Genomic DNA, 20422 nt, shown 5'->3' with positions numbered 1-20422 from the left:
CCACGGTGAAAAGGAGGTGCGGGGTTCGGGGAACTTTTCAGTGACAGGACGAGGAGCGATGGCCGTAAACGAAAACATGAGTTCCACCTCAACATGAGGAAGAAGTTATTTCCATGAAGGGTGGCAGAGCACTGGGACAGCCCCAGGGAAGGGTGGAGTCTCCCTCTCTGGCGACATTCCAAACCCACTTGGATGTGCTCCTATGTCACCTGATCCAGGTGACCCTGCCTGGGCAGGTGGGATGGACCTGGCGATCTCCAGGAGGGCCCTTCCAACCTGAACTTTTCTGAGAGCTGGCGAGAGCCACCCTGTCTCCTCCCAGTCCCATCCCCCTTCCCATGAGCTGGATCGGGGGTGGGGTGGGGGGGTTCTGAGCCACTTCTTGGGGTCCCGTGGGGGACAGAGGCGCGGTGACACGGCCGGTGGCGACCGCACAGAGTTTATTGAAACACCTCCAGCACAGCACAGGGATGCTCGGGGACGGGGAGCCGGTTGTTGTACAGCGTGCAGGGGGGACACAGAGACGGGGGGCGGGCACCCCGGGGGGGCCGCACGCAAGCGCCATGCTGCCGACGGCTCATGCGGGGGGCGGCGGGTTGGGGGACACGGGGAGGGGGGGTTCAGATCCGCTCTCCCCTTCCCCGGCTCCTCCGGCTGCCTCCGGGGCCGCGCATTCGAGCAGAGAGGGACAGGACACGGAGGCACGCCCAGGGTCCCCCACACCGCTGCAGCCCCGCGCCAGCGGGAGCGGGGGTCCCTGTCTAAGCACCCCCCGTCCCCGGGAGCAGTTCAAAACCGGGGGGTGCTTCCAACATCTCCCTGAACCCCCTGGAGTGGCCGGGGAGCCCCAGTCCCGGCTGGCAGGGCCGGGGCTCCCTGGGAGCTGCGCGAACCTGGGGCGGGGGGATGAGGGGAACACCGGAGGGGAAGGGGGTCCCGCAGCGGCTGCGCGGAGCGGGGCAGAGCGCGGGGCTCACGCCAGCGAGGATGCTGCTGGTCGGCCAGTCCAGGAGATGAAGGCTTCCTCCCTCGGGGCGCACAGCGGCGCGGGCTCTGCCTCCTTGATGGGCCAGCGTTCCGCCAGCTCCTTCCTCGGGGCACCGCCCGGATCCCCCGGGCCCACCGGTGCCCTCCACCCACCAGCGTCCGTGGGAGAAGCCCCCGCGGCGAGCGCCCGTCCCCCTGCCCGGCCCTGCCCGCCTTCGCCCCTTAACGCCCCACGCTGATGTTGCACGTCTTGCAGCTGGGGTCCTTTTTGGCGTTGGCGGTGGAGAGGCTCATAAGCTGGTGGCCGCTGATCTCCCCCAGCACGCCGAGGCTCAGGTCCACCGGCTCCGTGTAAATGACCTCCAGGATGCTGTCCTGGGCGTGGCGGTACACCAGCTCGCCCTCCTCCACGCAGCACGTCAGGAACTTGTTGGAGGAAATGTCCAGCTGGGGAAGGCGCTCCCGGCAGAAGAGATCCCCGGAGGATCCCTTGGGCGCCAGGACCAGCACGACGTAGTGGTAGGCGGTGTACATGCAGTAGAAGTCCGCGAAGTAGAGGTTGGTGTTGGGGTTGAAGAGGCGCTGGGCCGGGATTTGGAAGCGGTACCGGCCATAGGGCGAGTCCTGCGGGGGCTGCCCGGTGTTGAACTCGGTGTTGCAGCTGAAGAAGATGCCGTGCAGCATCCCGCTGGTGGGCGAGCCGTGGCTGCCGCTGTTGTCCTTCAGCGACGGCTTCATCACGTTCCCGCAGTGCATCCTGCCACGAGGAGGAGGAGGAGGAGGAGGGACACACAGACAGGCACAGGCAGGGTCAGGGAATGCGCTCTGGGAGCGGGGAGCGTGGGGAATGGGGCTGGGGGTACCTGACGTGCTGGAAATACTCCTTGTGCTGGTTGCGGTAGAAGACGGAGAAGCGCAGCATGCGGCCGGCGATCAGCTCCGCTTTCTCCTGCAGCTGGGCCAGGTGCTCCTTGGCGTAGTCTGGGGACAGGCACGGGGACATCAGGGCGTCTCCATCCCCCTCCAGCAGCCCATCCCTGCCCGCAGCTCCCCGCACCTTCTGCCTCCCACTCATCAGCTGCCGCTCCAACCGGCCCGGCTTGTGCCAGCTCCCGGCATCGCCCCCGTCCTCCTCCGGGCTCCCAGCTCCCAGCATTTCCCCCATCTTCCTGGAACTGGCCCCATCCTCTCTCCCGGCTCGTGGCTCCCGGCATCACCCCCGAGCTCCCTCGTGGCTCCCAGTACTGACCCCCCACTTGCTCCCAGCTCCTGGGGTCGCCTCTGTTCTCCCTCCCTGCTCCCAACTCCAGGCATCCCCCCCGTCCTCCCTCTCAGCTCCAGGCATCGCCCTCGTCCCCCTTCCACCTCCCAGCTCCAGGCATCAACCCCATCCTGGCTCCCAGCTCTGGGCATTGCCCCTGTCCTCCTCATCCTCCCGGCTCCCAGCATCGCCTCCCGGCTCCTGGGATCGTCCCCATCCCCCTTCCCAGCTCCTGACTCCAGGCATCAAATCCCGTCCTCCCTCCCGGCACCCAGCATCGCCCCCGTCCTCCTCCCAGCTCCTGGGATCGCCCCCATCCTCCCTCCGGGCTCCCGGGAACGCCCCCATCGTTCCTCCCGGCTCCGGGCCGCCCCGGTCCCGCTCACCCCCGGTGCAGAATTCCACGGTCTCGCTCCAGCCGGACACCAGGTATTCGCCGTCGCTCTGTTTGACCGCCGTCTGCACGGCCACGCTGTACTCGGTGCGGGGGCTCAGGAACCAGTGGCCCCGCACCGTCATGGGCAGCGGCACCGCCTTGGCCACCAGCTTGGTGGGGACATCCTGTGCCGAGTGCTGAGGGTCAGGAGGGACAGCATCCCATCCCCCCGCCCTGTCCAGAGCCGCGGGGATGCTGCCGACTACCGCAAGCCCCAAAATATCCACCGAGACCCCCCAAAACACCGCGCTGACACGTCTCGGGCTGCCCCACCCCGGCAGTGCTCCCCTGTCCCTGTCCCCCTGTCCCTGCTGCGACAGGGACACAGGGTCCCCAAGGTGGGGGTGGTCTCGGGGACCCCCCGCTCCCGGTGGCATCTCGCGGTGTCAATAGGCCACGGAGCAGCTCCGCAGTGCAGAGCTGTTTCTGTGGCAACGGCGGATGCTGAAGTCGGGAGATAGAGGGGAAAAAAATATCCCACCCCCCACCCCCCCACCCCTTATTATTGGGGAGGAGAGAAAAAAAATAATGTTAAACATTAAATAGCATCACCGTGGCAACGGCGCTGCTAAAAACGGCCCGAATTAGTGACTCGCAGCACGGGGTGGGGGAGCAGGAGCAGCTCAGCTCCCCCGCGGGGGCTCAGCGGGGTGCGCCACCCCCCGATCCCCATCCCAGTCCCCTCCGCCAGCGTGTCCCGTGAGGGGAATGATCCAAATTCAGCACGAGAGAGGGCTAAGAGCCAGTTCCTCCCTCCCAGCCGCGTCTCCTCTCCCCGGGCAGGGGGTCCCGCGTCCTCCCCCGGCTCACCCGGTGCTTGAACTTGTTGGAATTCTTGTTCTCCTTCTTGTTGAGGTCGATGAAGTAGTGGGTGACCCTCTCCAAGTCCCCCTTCTCCATAGCCCAGGAGATGCGGAAGGAATCGCAGGTGATGTTGTTGATCTCGATGTTTTTGGGGGTGGAGAGCAGCTCCATGGCCGGAGGGGCTGAGCTCCTGCGGGCACAGCGCGGGGTTTGGGGGTGCCGAGTCCCCTCTCGCTGCCCACGTCGGCAGCTGCCAAGGCCGCCCGCGGCGGAGCAGATGGCACCGGGGTGGAAAAGCGGCCGGGAGCCAGGAATAGGCAGCGCAGGCAGGAGCAGGCAGCGGGACGCCGGGAACAAGCCCGGTCGGGTGCGGGGGCCCCGGCCGCTCCCCCGGGTGCCGCGGGGCCCCGGCGCGACGCCAGCGGGCGTTTCGGGGTTTGCTCAACACCGGGTGGGGAAAGAAAAACAAGGGGAGAGCCGAGGGAGTTGCTGGGAGAGGGGAGGGTTGGACGCGGGCACTGGAAAAGCTGGATCCGCCTTTGCCCCGGCCAGTGCCTCAGTTTACCTGCGCCCCACGAAGGCGCTCTGAGGGTGGGCGATGCCCGCGGAGGGGGGACACGGTGTCACATCCACGGCACGGGAATGGGGGGTGCTCCGAGGGGGGCTGGAGGCGACGGTGCCCCCCACCCTTCACCCCGGGTTTGTGCGGGGGCAGCCGTGGCACCGCGGGGCTGCCAACGTGCCGCCCCCCCCCGTGTGCCCGCGGCCACCCCCGCCGGGCTCGGTGTCCCTGTCACTCGGCACCCACGGACACCCACGGCCACGTGTCCCCCCCATCTGCGCAGACCCCCAGCCCCCCCTCCCTGCACCCCCAGGCACCCCAAAGCCGCTGTCATCCCGCGCGTCCCCGCCGCCAAAGTCCTCGGGCACGGCAGAAGGTCACGGCGCTGGGGACAAGGTGCCACCTCGCTGCCCCATTCCCGTGCCCGGCAGTGGCGCAGGAATTCTGCACCGGGCTTGTTCCAGCTGGATCGTGTCACCGTGTCCCCGTGTCCCCAGCACCTCACGTCCCCTAAGAGCCCTGAGCCATGCCCCCCGCGTCCCCCCGCTCCCCGAGCATCCCTCAGCGGTGCCGCCGACGTGTCGCCCCAATGCCACCGGGATCTGGTGGCTGCTCCGGTGTCACGGTGCCGGTGAGGCCCTTACCTGGCCGTGCCGGAGGGCTGCCGGGAGGCGCGGGGATGCCGGTGGAGCGGCAGGGCAGGAGGAGGGAAGGGAGGGCAGGACAGAGAGCCCCGGCGGGGCTGAGCCAAGCGGGAAGGACGGAGGATGCCGGAGGGAGCGCGGTGGTACCCGGCGATGCCGCGTCGCTGCCTGCGGCTGATGCGACTGGGATCCTCCCAGCCAGCTCGGAAATAGCAAACACCCTCCAGAGGAGGGAGAGGAGAAAAAAAAAAAAAAAAAAGGGGGAAAAATAGATATCCAAGGAGCTGGGAGAGAAGGGGGAGGAAGGAAAAACCTCCCGGTTCTGCCAATGGGATGGAGGGACGCGTGCGGCGTCAGGTGATGGAGGCAGAGTGGGATGTGGGTGCAGATTGGGGGTGGGTGGTGGGCAGGTTCTGCCTGTTCCCCCCATTTTTGGGGCCGGGGGGGGCGTCCCTGTTGTGCCACTTGAGGGACAGCGGGGACACCCCCTCTCGGGCCCAAAATTGGGATGGATGAGGTGCTTGGGGTGCTGGTACCCACACAGGACCCCCGCAGGAATGGGGGTGCAGAGCCCAAGGGGATCAGACGGACGGACTTTTGGTTTTGCACGTAGTGAACACCTTTCTTGGAGGGACAAAGCTTTTATCGGGTGGGCGGGTGTGAGAGCTCCCCAAAAACCTCATTGCCCCCCAAATTTCTGCGAGGGGATACCCACCCATGAACCCCCTCTGTGGGGATACCGGCTGCGAGGCTGCAGAGGGCCCTGAGGGGGTGGTTGCACTGCAGGAATCCCGTGAGGGTGTTAAATGAAGGACCCCCCAAAAAATGTCCCCCCAGCGCTGCCTCCGGTCCCAGTCCGGAGAACCGGGCACTGCCCGTCACAAAGATGGCGCCGCCGCCTTCACGTAGGGTTGGGCAATGCCAACCACAAAGATGGCGGCTCATTGCCCAGCCCGCCGTCCCCTCAGCAAAGATGGCGGCGGCAGCGTCACTCCAGGAAGAGCGCGCCGTGCGTGACGCATGCGCAGAGGGGGCGGCGAGCCCGTGGCTGCCCGGGCAGGGTAAGGGGCGGCGTGGCGGGGAGGATTTTGGGGGGGTCGGGGGGGTCCTGAGGGGTGCGAAGAGGGGAGTGAGACCGCTGAGGAGCGGAGGGAGAGTGGGTCCTGATTGGGGGTGTATAGGAGGGTGAGAATGCTGGGGAGAGGGGTGAGAGTGGGTAAAGGGGACAAGGAGGGGCCTGAGACCCCTGGGGAGGGGGCGCAGGGGGCCCCTGGGGGTCTGAGGCCCGTGAGGAGGGGGCTGCGAGTGACTTCTGGGGGGTGTGAGTGGGTAATGGGGGTCTGAACCCCTGGGGAGTGGGGGTAAGGGGGTCCTGGGGGGAACGGGGGGGACACTGAGACCCTCTGGCAGGGGAGAGCAGGGGGATCGCGGGGGCTGAGACCCCTGGGGAGGGGGCGACAAACGGGCCCTGTTTGGGGGTGTATGGGGGGGCTGAGAAAGCTGGGGAGGGGGGCACAAGTGGCTCCTGGAGGGTGCAGGGGGGACACGACCCCTCAGTGGAGGGGGCTACACGTGGACCCTCTTCGGGGGTTCATTATTTGGGCTCTGTTTGGGGGTGCAGGACCCCCCCTCGAACCCCCCGGGTGTCCCTGAGCGTGTCCCCTCCCCCCAGGATGGCCGAGGGGGGCTCTGGCAGCTCCGGCCCCCCCGGCAGCCTCCGGCCGGGGCTCCCGGGGGCCCGGGGGGTGCTGGGCAGGCGCCCCGCAGCCGCCCCCCTCAACCCGGGCCGCCTGCCCTCCATCCGCTCCCGAGACCTCACCCTGGGGGGCGTTAAGAAGGTGAGTGTCACCCCCCCACCCCCTCCCCAAATTGGGGTCACACAATGTCCTGCCCTGGCGAGGCTGGGGGTGGGTGCTGAGAGACCCCGGGCACGGTTTTGGGAGTGACTTTTTCTCTCTGCTCTTGGCCACAGAAAACCTTCACCCCCAACATCATCAGCAGGAAGATCAAGGAGGAGTGAGTGGCCTTGGGATTGTTTCCAGAGGGGGCGGGGGAGGATTTGCCAGCAAGCGGGTCCCCGTGGGTAAAATGGGGGGCACAGGGATGATTTGGGGTCTGGAACATCTCTCTGAGGAAGAGACTGTGGGAATTGGGCCTGGCTGGTCTGGAGAAGGGAGGAGTGAGAGGGGATCCCATTGATCCATATAAAAATCCCAAGTATCCATGGGAATGTCTCAGACACCCATATAAATATCCCAAATATCCATGGAAATGCCTCAGACACCCATATAAATATCCCAAATATCCACATAAATATCTCAAATATCCATGCAAGTATCTCTGGGTGATGTCCAGAGGTCTCTTCCAAAACAATCCATGTCCTGGGATGGGCTGGGGGTGATTTGCCACCTCCCTGCCCCACAGGCCCCGGGAGGACGTGTCGGTCAAGAAGGAGAAGAAGGAGCGGGAGCGGCAGCGGGATGGGCACAGCCGGGGCCGGGGCCGGCCCGAGGTCATCCAGTCCCACTCCATCTTCGAGCAGGGCCCTGCTGAAATGATGAAGAAGAAAGGTAAGGGGAGCTTCCCTCTGCTTTTTGGGGGGATGGGGGTCCCACCTGGGGTGACCCTGGGCTGCTCCTCTGTCCTCCAGCAGGCTCCTGGGACAAGAATGTGGACATGTCTGACTTTGGCCCTTCCCACATCATCAACATCAAGAAGGAGAAGCGGGAGACAGACGAGGAGACGAAGCAGATCCTGCGGATGCTGCAGAAGGACGATGTCAGTGGGCAGAGAAGGGGGTGGCTTTGGTGCCACCGGGGTGGTGCTGAGTGTCCCCTGTCCCATCAGGGCAATGCTGAGTGTCCCCTGTGCCACCACAACCGTGCTGAGTGTCCCCTGCCTGTCCCCACAGTTCCTGGATGACCCGGGACTGAAGAACGACATCCGGAACAAGCCGGTGCAGCTGCCCCTGGCACACTCGGGGTGGCTCTTCAAGGAGGAGGCGGCAGAGCAGGAGGACACGCAGCCATGGCTCCCTGGATCCAAGGAGGAGAAGATGGAGCTGGACCCACCAGTGGTGAAAGGTGGGCTGGGGAGGGCTGGGGACACAGCGGGGACAAGCTGGGGGTGTCCCCCTTTTCCCCGTGCCCATGCACCACCTCTGCAGTGAAGGAAGAGCCGTGTGAGGAGGATCCCAAGCCGGCTCAGCCCAAGGGCCCCCCCGGATTCCCGCGGGATGTGTCGGCGGCCGAGCTGCTGCAGCGGCTGAGCCTGGCGGCCGAGGAGGAGCTGGTGTTCCTGCAGCTTCCCGACACCCTGCCCGGGCAGCCCCCCACCCACGACTCCAAACCCATCAAATCCGAGCTGCACAACGAGGACGGGCAGGTGGTGGTGGTGAAGCAGGAGAAGAGCCAGGTAGGGGCTCGGTGGGGGTGTCCCCTCATCCTGGGGTGGGATCCCTCCTTTGGAGTCATCTCCCCCAAGCCCATGAGGATGTCCCCTCATCCTGTGGTGTCCTTTCCACCCCATCCTGTGATGTCTCTCATCCCCATCCCATGATGTCCTTTCCACCCCATCCTGTGATGTCTCTCCATTCCATGGTGTCACTGTCCCCCGCATCCCGTGGTGTCCTTTCCCCCACATCCCATGATGTCTCCCCCTCATCCCATGGTGTCATCTTCCCTGGTCCCGTGGTGACTTCCCTGCTGTCCCATGATGTCCTCCCCCATCCCATGGTGTCCTTTCCCCTCCAATCCTGTGCTGTCCCCTCATCCCATGGTGCTGTCCTCCCCATTCTATGGGGTGATCCCAGTCCTATGCTGTGATCCCAACCCCATGGTGTGATCCCAGTTCCTTGGTGTGACCCAGTCCCTTGGGGTGATCCCAGTCCCTTGGTGTGACCCAGTCCCGTGGGGTGATCCCAGTCCCACTGTGCCGTGGCAGGAGGCGAAGCAGGCAGAGAACACCTGCACCCTGGCCGATCTCCCCGAGGGGCAGGTGGGGAAACTGCTCATCCGAAAGTCAGGAAAAGTGCAGCTGGTGCTGGGCAAGGTGACCCTGGATGTGACCATGGGCACCCCCTGCTCCTTCCTACAGGTATGGAAGGGACACTGGGACCCGATTTGGGGGGTTTCACCCTGAGGTAACCCCCCATGGGGTCGTGCTGGCTCTTGGGCATCCCTTCCCTGTGGTCACGGTGGGGAAGGCTCCTGACGGCCCCCTCTGGGGACATCTCCAGGCTCAGCATTGGAATCTCCCAGGGATTCCTGTGGCATTGGGCTGCTCATGGGTGTTTCTCCCGCACGGAACAGGAGCTGGTGTCCGTCGGCATCGGGGACAACCGGACGGGCGAGATGATTGTGCTGGGCCATGTGCGGCACAAGCTGGTCTGTTCCCCGGATTTTGAGGCTCTCCTGGAGCACCGGCACCGGTAGCCGAGGGGGTCCCGGCCCCCCAGCCCCCGGGGACAGATCCTCAGCCCCTCCAGATGTGCCTTTGGGACGTGGGGAGGGGGCTTGTGCAGGTGTGAGCGCAGAGGCAGCTCCCACCACCTTCCAGCCCCGCGGGGTGTCAGGCTGTGTCCCCCAAACCGGCAGCTTCCCCCCAGTGCCAAACGGGGATCTCGGGATGTGTGGGACTGTGGTGTGTCCCCCAGCTTTGCTGGGAGCAGGACACACTGTCCTGGGGGAAAAACCTGGAATAAAACCTCTTTTCCCCCTGCGTGGGGCTGCTCGGTCTTGTTCTGTCACCTTTGCTGAGCCCTGCGAGGCCTTGGGGTCCCTGGGCATGGCTGCAGCGGGTGACCCCCACCCTGTCCTGGGGGGTGACAGGGAGACAGAGTTCCCTGGGTGCCACCAGCCCCTGGGCAGGGAGCAGGGATGGGGGGCACCAACCACCTAGGCAGGGTGATCATGTTGATCTCCCACCCTATCCCATCTTAAACCCTGCTGTTCCCACCGCATCCCGTTTAAATCCCCCCATATCTGACCTTACCCTCCCAATTCCATATTATCCCACACTCCTGCCCCATCACAGCCTGTCCTCCCCATCCCATATTACCCTTGCTTCCCACCCCATCCCCACCTACCCCCAGTTTCCTGGCCCATTTTACCCCTCCAATTCCTTCTCACCCCCTCTCCTGCCCTCTCCCGCCCCATCCCATCCCATCCCCCGAATCCCTTCTTAACCCTCTCTTGCCCATCCCATATTACTCCTGTTCCCACCCCAACCCCCTTTAGTCCCCCAATTCCATCTTCACCCTCCCCTGCCCGTCCCATTTTATCCCCCAATCCCACATCATCCCCCCCACCCCTTCCCGCCCCCATCGCAGCTTCCTTTCCTCCCATCATGCCCACGCGCTAATTTACATAACCACACCCCCCATTTGACCACGCCCCCTTTCGCACCCGCGCCCTTTTCTCGCGCGCTGCCCTCAGGGCCCGCTTCTCGCTCCGCCAGGGGGCGCCGCGGCGTGGGCGTGTCCTCAGCGCCGTCCAATCAGCGCCGCGTGGGCGGGGCCGCGCGTGCGCTCGGGGCGGCGGCGGCGGCGTGGCCGCGGCTCCGGGTGCGCCTCGACGGGGCGATCATGGCCGCGCCGCGGCCCTCCCGCCCGCCCGGGCCCGGGCTCGGCCCGGCCGTCCCCATGGCTCGGGGGCTCCGCGGCCTCTCGGCCTTCTCCTCTCGCCTGCCCTCGCCCGGCCCCGCCCAGCCCCGACCCCCGTCGTCGCCCTTACCCGCGTTGTTCCGCGGGCTGGGCCTGGATGAGCGGCCTCTGGAGAGGCCCCTCGGTAGGTGCCGGTGGTGGGGGGGGGGGGGCGGAGGGCACCAGCCGAGCCCCGGTGCTCACGGTGCCCGTGCTCACGCAGGCCGGGGTGGTGTTGGCGATGGGAAGGCTCTGGCTCGGCCCGGCCCGGTGCAGCAGCAGCAGCAGGAGGACAAAGGGGCAGCACTGGCGGCGCTCCCCACTCGTGGGCAGTGAGTCCATCACACCCCTAAAGCCCTAAATCCTCAGTGCTCACCCTCCTCTGGGTCCTCCTCTCCATCTTCCCTGCCCCCGTTCCTTCTCCCCTTTCATCCCCTCTCTCTTCCCATGCCTCATATGTCCGCCCCGTTCCCTTATTCCCTCTGTCTTCCCCATCTCCGCTGTCCCTCCTATCCCTTTATCGCAAATATTGGCTGTTTTGAGCCCCCCCAGGCTGCTGTGGGGCAGGAGTAGGGGAATTCCGGGGGTCGGGGTCATGGCTGGGGGTTTGCAGCCAGGACAGCCCCGCTGTGTCCCCAGCGTGTGCCAGGGCTCACCCCAGTTCGCCCTGGGGACGCAGGATCCTGTGGAGAGGCAGAGGGGACACGCTGCCCACCCAGCCTGGAAGAGCCGCCGCTGTGCCCGTCCCGTGCCCGCCCGGCCCCCAGCCCTGCCCGACGCCCCTGCCCACCCTGGAGACCCCCCCAGCTGCTGCCAGGCCGTAAGTGATGGCCCCAGCCCCTCGTTTTGGGGTCCGGGTGTTGCTGGGTCGCTGCTGACCCCTGTCCCTCGCAGGACACAGGGGACGAAGCCGGTGGGGAAGGGAGCCCCCGTGTCCGTGGGGCTGAACTTTGTAAAGATCCACTGCCAGAATGAAGCTGTCTACCAGTACCACGTGACTTTCAGGTGATAATGGGGGACCGGGGTCCCCCACAGCCCCTCGAAGGTCCCCCAAAGCTCCTTGAGGTCGGGGTGTCCCCGACTGAGGGCAAAGCCCTCAGTGTCCCTCCTGCTGTCCAGACTGCCATGAGGTGGAGCGGCCCCAGTGCAACAAGGAGCTCTGGGTTTTCTTTGGGGGGGATTTTTGGGGGGCTGAGCAAGGTCTGGGGGAGGCAGAGGAGGGAGAACAGGCCCTGTGTGCCCCCAGCCCTGAGGTGGAGTGCAAGAGTGCCCGCTTTGCCATGCTGAAGGAGCAGTGTGCCGTCACTGGGGACGTGATGGCCTTCGACGGCTCCATCCTCTTCCTGCCCATCCAGATCCCCAAGGTAAGGGGCGGGGCGGGGTCTCACCCAGTTTGGGGGTACAGGGGTGCCCCTGTTTTGGGTTGGAGAACCCCTTCTGGCCCTGCCAAAGGTCAGTGTGAAGGCTCGGAGGAAGAACAACGAGGAGATTTCCATCAACATCCAGATGACCAAAATCCTGGAGCCCAGCTCGGATCTCTGCATCCCCTTTTATAACGTGGTTTTCCGCAGGTGAGAGGCCAAAGAGACCCTCCGTGAGTTCCAGGGAGGAGACTCCTTTCCTCCTTCCTCCTGCCAGTCCTCATCCATTTCTCCTTTTCCTGCTCTTTCTTCCTTAGGGTGATGAAAATCCTAAACATGAGCCTGGTTGGGCGACATTTTTTCGAGCCTGCCCAGGCCACCACTCTACAGAAATACAGGTGGGTGCTGGCATCTTCCTTCCCACAGGATCATCCCTGGAAACTGGGAAGTTTTCCCAGGTCAGCTCTGACTTTGGAGCAGCTGTTCTGAGAAGCTGAAATAAATCCCTGAGTTTTGGGTATTCCTTGGCTGCTCTGGGTTAACCCAGGTCTGTTTCCCTCTGGACACAGCCTCCATATCTGGCCGGGATACGCTGTCAGCATCCGTAGGAAGGACGGAGGGCTCTTCCTCATGGTGGACGCCATCCACAAGATCATCCGCAGCGACTCTGTCCTGAGCATGATGTGAGAGGAGCGGCAAAAACCCCAAAAGCTTTGGGGACGAGGGTGCTGCAAAACGTGCTTTATTTTTGGGATAGGGAGGGGAGGCGTTCCACACTTCTCCTCTTTTCCCAGGCAAACCATCCACTCCCAGAGCCAGAGGACGTTCCAGGATGAGTGCACCAAGCAGCTGGTGGGGACCGTGGTCATGACCCGCTACAACAACCGCACCTATCGCGTGGACGACATCGACTGGGACAAGACCCCCAAGGACACTTTCACCCTGGCCAGCGGCCAGGAGATCACCTTTGTGGAGTACTACAGGTGAGGAGGAGCTGCTGCCTCGTCCCGTGGGAATGGGAAGGGCTCCGTGCTGATCCCAGGTGCGGGAGCAGGGAGGTTTCCCGCAGCCGGGATTTGGGATTGAGTGTTCTGTGAGATCCATTCTGAACCGGCATTCCGGCGTTGTGTGACGATGCTGTTTTTCCAGCCAGACCTACGGGATCACCATCAGGGAGCTGGACCAGCCGCTGCTCGTCCACAAGCCCAAGGAGAAACTGCTGCCAGAGGGGAAGGTGAGCCAGGCATGGAGATCCACAGGCTGCTCTGGGCTCCTCCAGCCCCTGGAGAGCAGGGATTCCCAAGCCCTGGAATGCTGACAGTGCCTGTCCCTCCCTGCAGCGCCAGCTGGAGTTGGTGCTGCTCGTGCCGGAGCTCACCTTCCTCACCGGGCTCTCTGACCTCCGCAAGAACAGTCGGATGCTGAAAGTCAGAGCTTGTCTCATCCCCTCATCCCAGCTTTCCCGAGGGTTTGGGGGGAGCCCCAAGCCCTCCCTCACCCTGCTGGGTGTTCCTGGTGCAGGAGGTGATGTGGGAGATGATCCAGAGCCCCCAGCAGCACTACCGGCGCCTCACCAGCCTCCTGTCCCGCATCCGGGAGACTCCGGACGCTTCCCGGGAGCTGGAGCGCTGGGGGCTGTGCCTGGACACGGATATCTACAGGGTAAGGGCTGAGGGGCTCCCGGCCTTCCCTCTGGGTATGGAGGTGGTGGAGGCAGCTCCGGAGATTCCCGCTCTGCCCAGACCCAGGGTCACATCCTGCCCGTGGAGCGGATCAACCTCCGGCACCGCTCCTTCCTTCCCGCCGAGGACCTGGGCTGGCACCGGGAGGTGACGAAGGAAGTGCCCATCGCCGTGGTGAGCAGCAGCTTCCCCTGCTTTGGGAAGCTGGGATGAGTTTTCCTGAGTGCTGGCATTCTGGCTGAGCCGCTTCCAGCACAAACCCTTCCCTTGTTTATGTTGGATTTGCACTCCAGGCTGTTTTTCAAAGGAGTTGGAGGTATGTGGCTGTGGTGTTGGCTTTTCCACCCCATCCCAGGGTGGAGGGAGCCTTTCACATGCAGGAATTGGATGGAATTTGATCTAAATTTCTCTTGGGCCACTTTTCCTTTCCCAGATTCCCCTCTGTGCTGCAAGTTCCTCTTGGCCCGAATTGCCTCTCCCAAATTTTCCTCTCCCAAAATCCCTGCTGTCCTCCAGCTTCCTCTAGGCCCAGTTTTCCCCTCCCAAATTTCCCTCTGTGCTCCGTGGGTTTCTCCTCTCCCAAACAGGAATGTGCTGCATGGACTGGGAGCTGCAGAAACACCTCCAAACCACGGCCTGTCCTGGCTTCTCTCCCAGATCTCCATCAATTCCTGGCTCCTGATGTATCCCAAGCGGCTGCAGCACCTGGCCAAGGACCTGCTGGTGGCCATGAGGAGCAGCTGTGGAGCCATGGGAATGCAGGTGGGACAGCCCACGGTGCAGGAGCTGCGGGACGACCGCATCGAGACCTACGTCAGGACCATCCAGAGTTCTCTGGGAAGCCAGGTGAGGGGTGGGGACATCCCTGGGGGATCATTGGGAAGGTGGGATGGGAGCACCGGGCCTGGAGTAGAGGGGGCTCAGCGGAACTTCGTTTTTCCCTAAAAATCCGTGACAGGAGGGTGAAGTCAGTTGAGGGTTAGGAACGAAGGACAGGAGGGAATGGCCTCAAGCTGTGCCAGGGGAGGCAGCAGGAGGTTCAGATCCCTCCCAGAATCTGCTCCCAGATGTCCCTGTCCTTGGGAAGGGGGAAATGGGATTTGAGATTTCCAGGAATGGGGATGGATTAGGCAGGAGGAATTTTTTCATGGAAAGAGTTGTTAAATATGGGAATGGGGCAGCCCAGGGAGGTGGTGGAGTCCCCATCCCTGGAGGTGTGGATGTGACACCTGGGCACGTGGGCTATTGGTGACCTTAGGTTTGACTCAATGATCCAGGAGGGCTTTTCCAGCCTGAACAATTCCATGATTCCCCTCAGGACAAGGTGCAGCTGCTCCTGTGCATCATCCCGGGCAGCCGGGACGACATCTACGGGGCCGTCAAGAAGCTCTGCTGTGTGCAGACCCCGGTGCCCTCCCAGGTGGGTTGGGACCCCCATTCCCAGGAATCCGTGGCTGTCTCCAGCCTCACTTTTCCCTGTGTTTTTGCTCTCCGTAGGTCATCAACGCCCAGTCCCTCACGGGCCATCCTGGCAAGATTAGGAGCGTGGTGCAGAAAGTTCTGCTGCAGATCAACTGCAAGCTGGGCGGGCAGCTCTGGGGGGTTGATATCCCACTGGTAAGGCAGGAAAACCCTGGGATGAGCCTGGGAGGGGGTGAATTGGGTGAACCAGCTGGAGAATCAGGGTTGGCTTTTCTTGGGGGTGTGTGAGTCCCTTGGAGCTGTAGGGATCCGAGCCTGGAGGTGTCTGACTTATCCCTTAATCCCACCTGGCTGTTTCTTCCTCTTCCTGAAGCAGCTGAGGGTTGTGGGCATGGACATTATCCCTAAATCCCACCTGCCTTTCCCCCTCCATTATCCCTAAACCTGCCTTTCCCCACCATTATCCCTAAACCTGCCTTTCCCGCTCCATTATCCCTAAATCCCACCTGCCTTTCCCCACCATTATCCCTAAACCTGCCTTTCCCGCTCCATTATCCCTAAATCCCACCTGCCTTTCCCCCTCTGTTATCCCTAAACCTGCCTTGTCCCCTCCATTATCCTTAAACCTGCCTTTCCCCCTCCATTATCCCTAAATCTACCTTGTCCCCTCCATTATCCTTAAACCTGCCTTTCCCCCTCCATTATCCCTAAATCTACCTTGTCCCCTCCATTATCCCTAAACCTGCCTTTCCCCATCCATTATCCCTAAATCCCACCTCTGTTCCCCTCCCCAGAAGCAGCTGATGGTTGTGGGCATGGACATCCACCACAGCCGGAGCCAAGGGATGCGCTCTGTCATCGGCTTTGTGGCCAGCATGAACCAGTACGTGGCTTCCTGGGAAAGGGGGGAAGGCGTTTTCCTGCTCTGCCCTTGGAATCTGGAGGATATCCCATTCCAGAACCCCATTCCTTGGCCAGGAGGGGTGTGAGGATGCTGCTGTCCCTGAGCTGCTGCGCTCAGCAAGGTCTCCCCCGGCGTGTTTGTGTCGGGAATCGCCAGGGAAAGGGCTGGGAATGCTGAACCGGGGACACTTTGGGGTTGCACAAGACCTCAGTGGACTTTGCCTGGAGCTGGGGGGGTTCCTGGTGCTCATTCCTGTTCCATCCCCAGCACCCTCACCAAGTGGTACTCCAGGGTGGTTTTCCAGATGCCCCACCAGGAAATCGCCGACAGCCTCCGGCTCTGCCTCTCCCAAGCCCTCAAGCGCTTCTATGAGGTGAGGCTGACCAAAACCACCCTCCTGTGCTTCCAAATTCCCTCAAAACAAAGGGAAAACTTCCCAAAACTTCTAGCCTGGATACGTGCAGGGGAGCAAAGCTCCCTGGCAGCCTTTGGACTGGATGTGGAGCCGGCACAGCTCATCCTTATCTCGGGAACGTGCCTCGGGATCAGTTTGCTCGGAGGGAAGTGCCGCGTTACAGCTCCCAAAGGCCTGTCCCTTGTCCCCAGCGTGAGAAAAGCAGCCTGTGACAGGGCAAGGGCCAGCAAAAATCCCAGCTCTTGGGATTTTCCCAGAGAAGCTGTGGCTGCCTCATCCCTGGAAGTGTCCAAAGCCAGCTTGGAGCAGCCTGGGACGGTGGGAGGTGTCCGTGCCCATGGCAGGGGGTGGGATGGGCTTTAAGGTCCCTTCCAACCCAAACCATTCCAGAATTCTCTGGCTTTATTTTCTCATCCCTCTGTGGATGCTGCAGGAACAGCCCTGGGCACTGGGAATTTGCTGGGCAGGAGGGCCTGGAGGGACAGGACACAGGGAATGGCTTCCCACTGCCAGAGGGCAGGGCTGGATGGGATATTGGGAGGGAATTCCTGGCTGTGAGGGTGGGGAGGGGCTGGGATGGAATTCCCAGAGTAGCCTCTGGATCCCTGGCAGTGCCCAAGGCCAGGCTGGAGCACCCTGGGACAGTGGGAGCTGTCCCTGCCCACAGCAGGAGGGGAATGAGATGATTTTAAGGCTCCTTCCCCCCAAAATCAGTCTGGAATTCTGTGATTAATGCAAACCCAGCCCTCCCCAACCCCGCCCCCCCCCAAGCTGCATTTTGGGGGGAACTCAGTGTGGGTTAAATTCCCAGCTCCATCCCTGAACACCCAAACCTGACCAGGGGATATTTTCCTGCCTCCCTCAGCTAATCCTGTGCGTGGCAGGGAGGTAAAAACGAGCTGATTTTCCCCCCTCTTCAGCTGAACCACTCGCTGCCCATGAAGATCGTGGTGTACCGGGACGGGGTGTCCGACCCCCAGCTGGACACCGTGCTCAAGTACGAGGTGCCCCAGCTCCAGAAGAGCTTCCATACCTTCCAAAATTACCAGCCCAGCCTCGTGGTGGTGGTGGTGCAGAAGCAGCTGAGCACCAACTTCTACTGCCTGGCAGGAGAGGAGTTCGTGTCCCCTCCCCTGGGCACCGTCATCGACCACAGCGTCACCAGCTCAGGCTGGTGAGAGGCAGAGCTGGGGCTGGGGGAGCTGGGATGGGGTAAAAAACATCCTGGGGAGGGATAAAAAACACCCCCAGGGGGGAAAAAATAACCTGGATGTAAAAAAAACTGAGAAGAAAATGCCCCAGGGTGGAAAAAAAATCCACCCTTGTTGTGAAGGAATGGTTGTAAAACCACCCCAGGGTGCAAAAAAAAAGTAGAAAATAGCCCAGGGTGCAAAAAGAACCTCAGGGTGCAAGAAAAAATCCCAGGGTGCCAAAGAAGTTGTTGTAAAAATAGGCCAGGGTGTTGGAAAAAAACCCACCCCAAGGTGTAAAAAATGGTGTGTAAAAGGCCCCCAAGATGCAGAAAAATTGGTTGTAAAAATACCATAAGGTACTTTTTAATTTATTGTTTTTACAAAATAAGATGCTATGGAGTATAAAAACACCTTGAATGCAAAAAAAAAAAAAAAAAAAAAGGTTATAAAACCACCCCAGGGTGTAAAAAAAAAGCCCAGAGTGAAAGAAAAATAGTGGTAAAAACACCTCAGGGTGAAAAAAAATCTCTGTGGAGTCCAAAAGTGAAACCCTTGGGGTTCAAAACCACCATTCTGGGATGTAAGAAAAAGCCCAATCTGGGGTTCAGAGCACCCTGAGGTACAAAAATGCTCATTTTGGGGTGGAAAAGAATAAACTTGGGGTTTGTTTTGCCCTCCCAGGCAGGATTTCTTCCTGCTGGCCCATCACTCGCGGCAGGGCTGCAGCGTTCCTACGCGCTACATCTGCATGTGGAACACAGCCAACCTCAGCTCTGAGCACCTCCAGAGGTAAGGGGCGGGGTCCTGAGCCCCCCAAAATCCTCCAGAGGGAATGGGAGAGACTCCCTAAATCACCCAGGGAAACGTGCAGGAGTCCCTGAGATCCTACAGTCCCACAAAATATTCCAGAGAGAAGGAGATACCCTCAAAATCATCCAGAGGGAAGGGCAGGGATTTCTGCAGCTACCCAGGATTCCAGGTCCTCCCAGTTCCCTGCAGGGATAACTGCAGGGCTCCTACAAAACCCTAAAGTCCTCCAGAGGGAAGGGGAGAGACCCCCAAAATCACCCAGGGAAAAGTGCAGGAATCCCAGAGTCCCTGAGATCCTACAGCCCCCCAAAATATTCCAGAGGGAAGGGCAGGAATCCCAGAGCCCCTCCAGTATCCCACAGAAGGAAGAACAGCCTTGTGTCAGGGTGGGGACCCCATTGAGCCCCCCCCCAAATTTGGGGTTTTTGTCTCAATCAGCCCCTGGGGCAGTTTGGAGGGGACAGGTCCTTGTGCAGGAACTGGGCTGAGCCTGCTGCTCATACTGGGTGAACTGGGAGGACCTGGATGCACCACACCTGGCTCACCCCATTCCCAACCTTTGGAAGAAACACACCTGGGAGCAGATTCTGGGTGGGATCTGAACTGGGTGCATCGCCATTCCTGGGAATCCCAAATCCCATTTCTCCCTTCCCAGGAACATCTGGGAGGGATCTGGACCTGGATCCATTCCCAGGAATCCCAAATCTCAGTTCTCCCTTCCCAAGGTTATCTGAGAGCAGATTCTGGGTGGGATCTGAACTGGATCCATTCCCATTCCTGGGAATCCCAAATCCCATTTCCCCCTTCCCAGGGACACCTGGGAGCAGATTCTGGGAGGGATCTGAACTGGATCCATCCCCATTCCCAGGAATCCCAAATCCCAATTCCCTCCATGTCCCCAGGTTGACCTTCAAGCTGTGTCACCTGTACTGGAACTGGCCGGGCACCGTCCGTGTCCCTGCCCCCTGCAAGTACGCCCACAAATTGGCATTCCTGGTGGGACAGGTCCTGCACCACGAGCCCAGCGCCCACCTCAGCGAGCAGCTCTTCTTCCTTTAACCTGCCAGGACCCAGGAAAACCAGGATTGAACCCAGAAAAAAGCTGGGATGGCGCTGGGAAAACGGGGATTGCACCCAGAATTCCGCTCCCCACCCGCTGCTGTTTGCCCTTCCCCGCCGAGGGGGATCTTCCTCAATTCCCTGTTTTGGTGTTAATTTATTCTTTGTTGGTTTAGAGGATGCTGGGGATTGCAACAGCATCCCAGGGCTGTGGGTTTTTTGGGAATTATCTCCATGGGGATGAACCCAAAGGAATATCCTGCTGGTTTCCAGCCCTCCCCATAAAGGGGGTTGAATTAATGAGCCCCAAAAGTGCTGCTGCTCCCACAGCTCATCCCTATGCAGGTGCTGGATATAAATCCCAAAGATTTTGGGGTTTTTTCCTCCCCAGTTTCTTGCATTTCTACGCAGGTTTGAAGGTTTTTTTCCTGGGCTTTTTCAAGCTGCTGTTGAACAAACTAGCTCCAGTTTGGCCAGTTCTCCTGTCCTTGAAGAGTCACTGGTTTTCCAAGGAGAATTCTTTGTCGATTCAGGTCATTACCCCAGGGAAAGGTTTGAGTTTTCACCTATTTTGGGTGCTTTTTCTGCCTTAGTCAAGACAAATTGGAATTCCCTGATTTTTCTCTTTACTGTAACCAGTTTTTTAGTTCATTCCAATAAAACCGTTGCTGACAGCTGCTCCCTCGTGGATTTTTGGGGGGATGCTGGTGGCCACATCCTGCCCCTCATTCCCGAGGGATCCCAGGATGGAGCAGGGACGCTGAGGGGAGGATCACAGCACCAGAGCCGTCACCTTGTGCCCTGGGTTAATCATTTATCCCCGTTTATTTGCCAATCCCGGCGGACTTTGGCAGCCGTGGCCCAGCCTGGGATGGGATTTAGGAATAAATCTTGGCCCTGGGGGTGCTGGGCTGGGGATTTTGGGGGTCCCCCAGTTCTGCTTGACCCCCTCCAGCAGCTTTTTCTATCCCAGCTCTGCCTTTTCCTTGGCCCTGAGAGCAACTTGGCGCCGGGAGAGGAGCCAGGATGGGTCTGGCTGCCAGGATTTGTTCTCCCCTGAACCCCCAGGGGTTTTTCCAGGGGGTCCTTGGGGGTCCCCCAGCCCCACCCCAGGGGATGTTTGGTGCTGTGACCCCTGGGGAAAAGGGTTGAGGGATGCTGAGTGCCCCTAAAGGGTCCGTGTGGTGCCCACGGGGGGTGTTGGGGGATCCCTGGGGTCCCTGATGCTCTGGGAGGATCCC

General features: G+C 61.4%; 3 protein-coding genes across 6 annotated transcripts; 2 read left to right on the top strand and 1 right to left on the bottom strand.

The window, feature by feature from the left end:
• Positions 1 to 423: 423 nt before the first annotated feature.
• Positions 424 to 4921, bottom strand: PHYHIP (phytanoyl-CoA 2-hydroxylase interacting protein). Its single transcript, XM_005530827.3, has 5 exons — positions 4695 to 4921; positions 3495 to 3678; positions 2635 to 2809; positions 1851 to 1968; positions 424 to 1744 (listed from the first exon to the last, which is right to left on the bottom strand). The coding sequence occupies exons 2-5, from the start codon at positions 3657 to 3659 to the stop codon at positions 1210 to 1212; spliced, it is 993 nt and encodes a 330-aa protein (XP_005530884.3). The 5' UTR covers positions 3660 to 3678; positions 4695 to 4921; the 3' UTR covers positions 424 to 1209.
• A 793-nt stretch (positions 4922 to 5714) lies between these two features.
• On the top strand, positions 5715 to 9429 carry POLR3D (RNA polymerase III subunit D). Its single transcript, XM_088068440.1, has 9 exons — positions 5715 to 5755; positions 6367 to 6532; positions 6667 to 6710; positions 7119 to 7264; positions 7345 to 7472; positions 7606 to 7777; positions 7861 to 8108; positions 8637 to 8789; positions 9005 to 9429. Exons 1-9 carry the CDS (start codon positions 5715 to 5717, stop codon positions 9125 to 9127), a joined length of 1221 nt encoding a protein of 406 aa, XP_087924566.1. The 3' UTR covers positions 9128 to 9429.
• An 842-nt stretch (positions 9430 to 10271) lies between these two features.
• On the top strand, positions 10272 to 19855 carry PIWIL2 (piwi like RNA-mediated gene silencing 2). 4 transcript variants are annotated; one of them, XM_088068436.1, is made up of 21 exons: positions 10272 to 10480; positions 10559 to 10667; positions 11015 to 11155; positions 11230 to 11340; positions 11582 to 11699; positions 11788 to 11906; positions 12014 to 12094; positions 12266 to 12379; positions 12491 to 12679; positions 12846 to 12930; positions 13037 to 13123; positions 13218 to 13358; positions 13439 to 13552; positions 14036 to 14224; positions 14697 to 14798; positions 14876 to 14995; positions 15595 to 15683; positions 15972 to 16077; positions 17040 to 17293; positions 17994 to 18101; positions 19025 to 19855. In XM_088068436.1, the coding sequence occupies exons 1-21, from the start codon at positions 10279 to 10281 to the stop codon at positions 19179 to 19181; spliced, it is 2736 nt and encodes a 911-aa protein (XP_087924562.1). In that variant the 5' UTR covers positions 10272 to 10278; the 3' UTR covers positions 19182 to 19855. The 4 variants fall into 4 exon arrangements, with proteins under 4 accessions (XP_087924562.1, XP_087924563.1, XP_087924564.1 ...); XM_088068439.1 differs by having other exon boundaries at positions 10348 to 10480; positions 10975 to 11155; XM_088068437.1 differs by lacking the exon at positions 11230 to 11340.
• The last annotated feature ends 567 nt before the right edge of the window (positions 19856 to 20422 follow it).

The sequence above is a fragment of the Pseudopodoces humilis genome, chromosome 30 (genome assembly GCF_049639895.1).
Source record: "Pseudopodoces humilis isolate 2021_Gansu_Grassland_sample_001 chromosome 30, ASM4963989v1, whole genome shotgun sequence".
NCBI lineage: Eukaryota > Metazoa > Chordata > Aves > Passeriformes > Paridae > Pseudopodoces > Pseudopodoces humilis.
The sequence above is the reverse complement of the archived record's forward strand: the minus strand, read 5'-3'. Positions and strand labels throughout refer to the sequence as shown.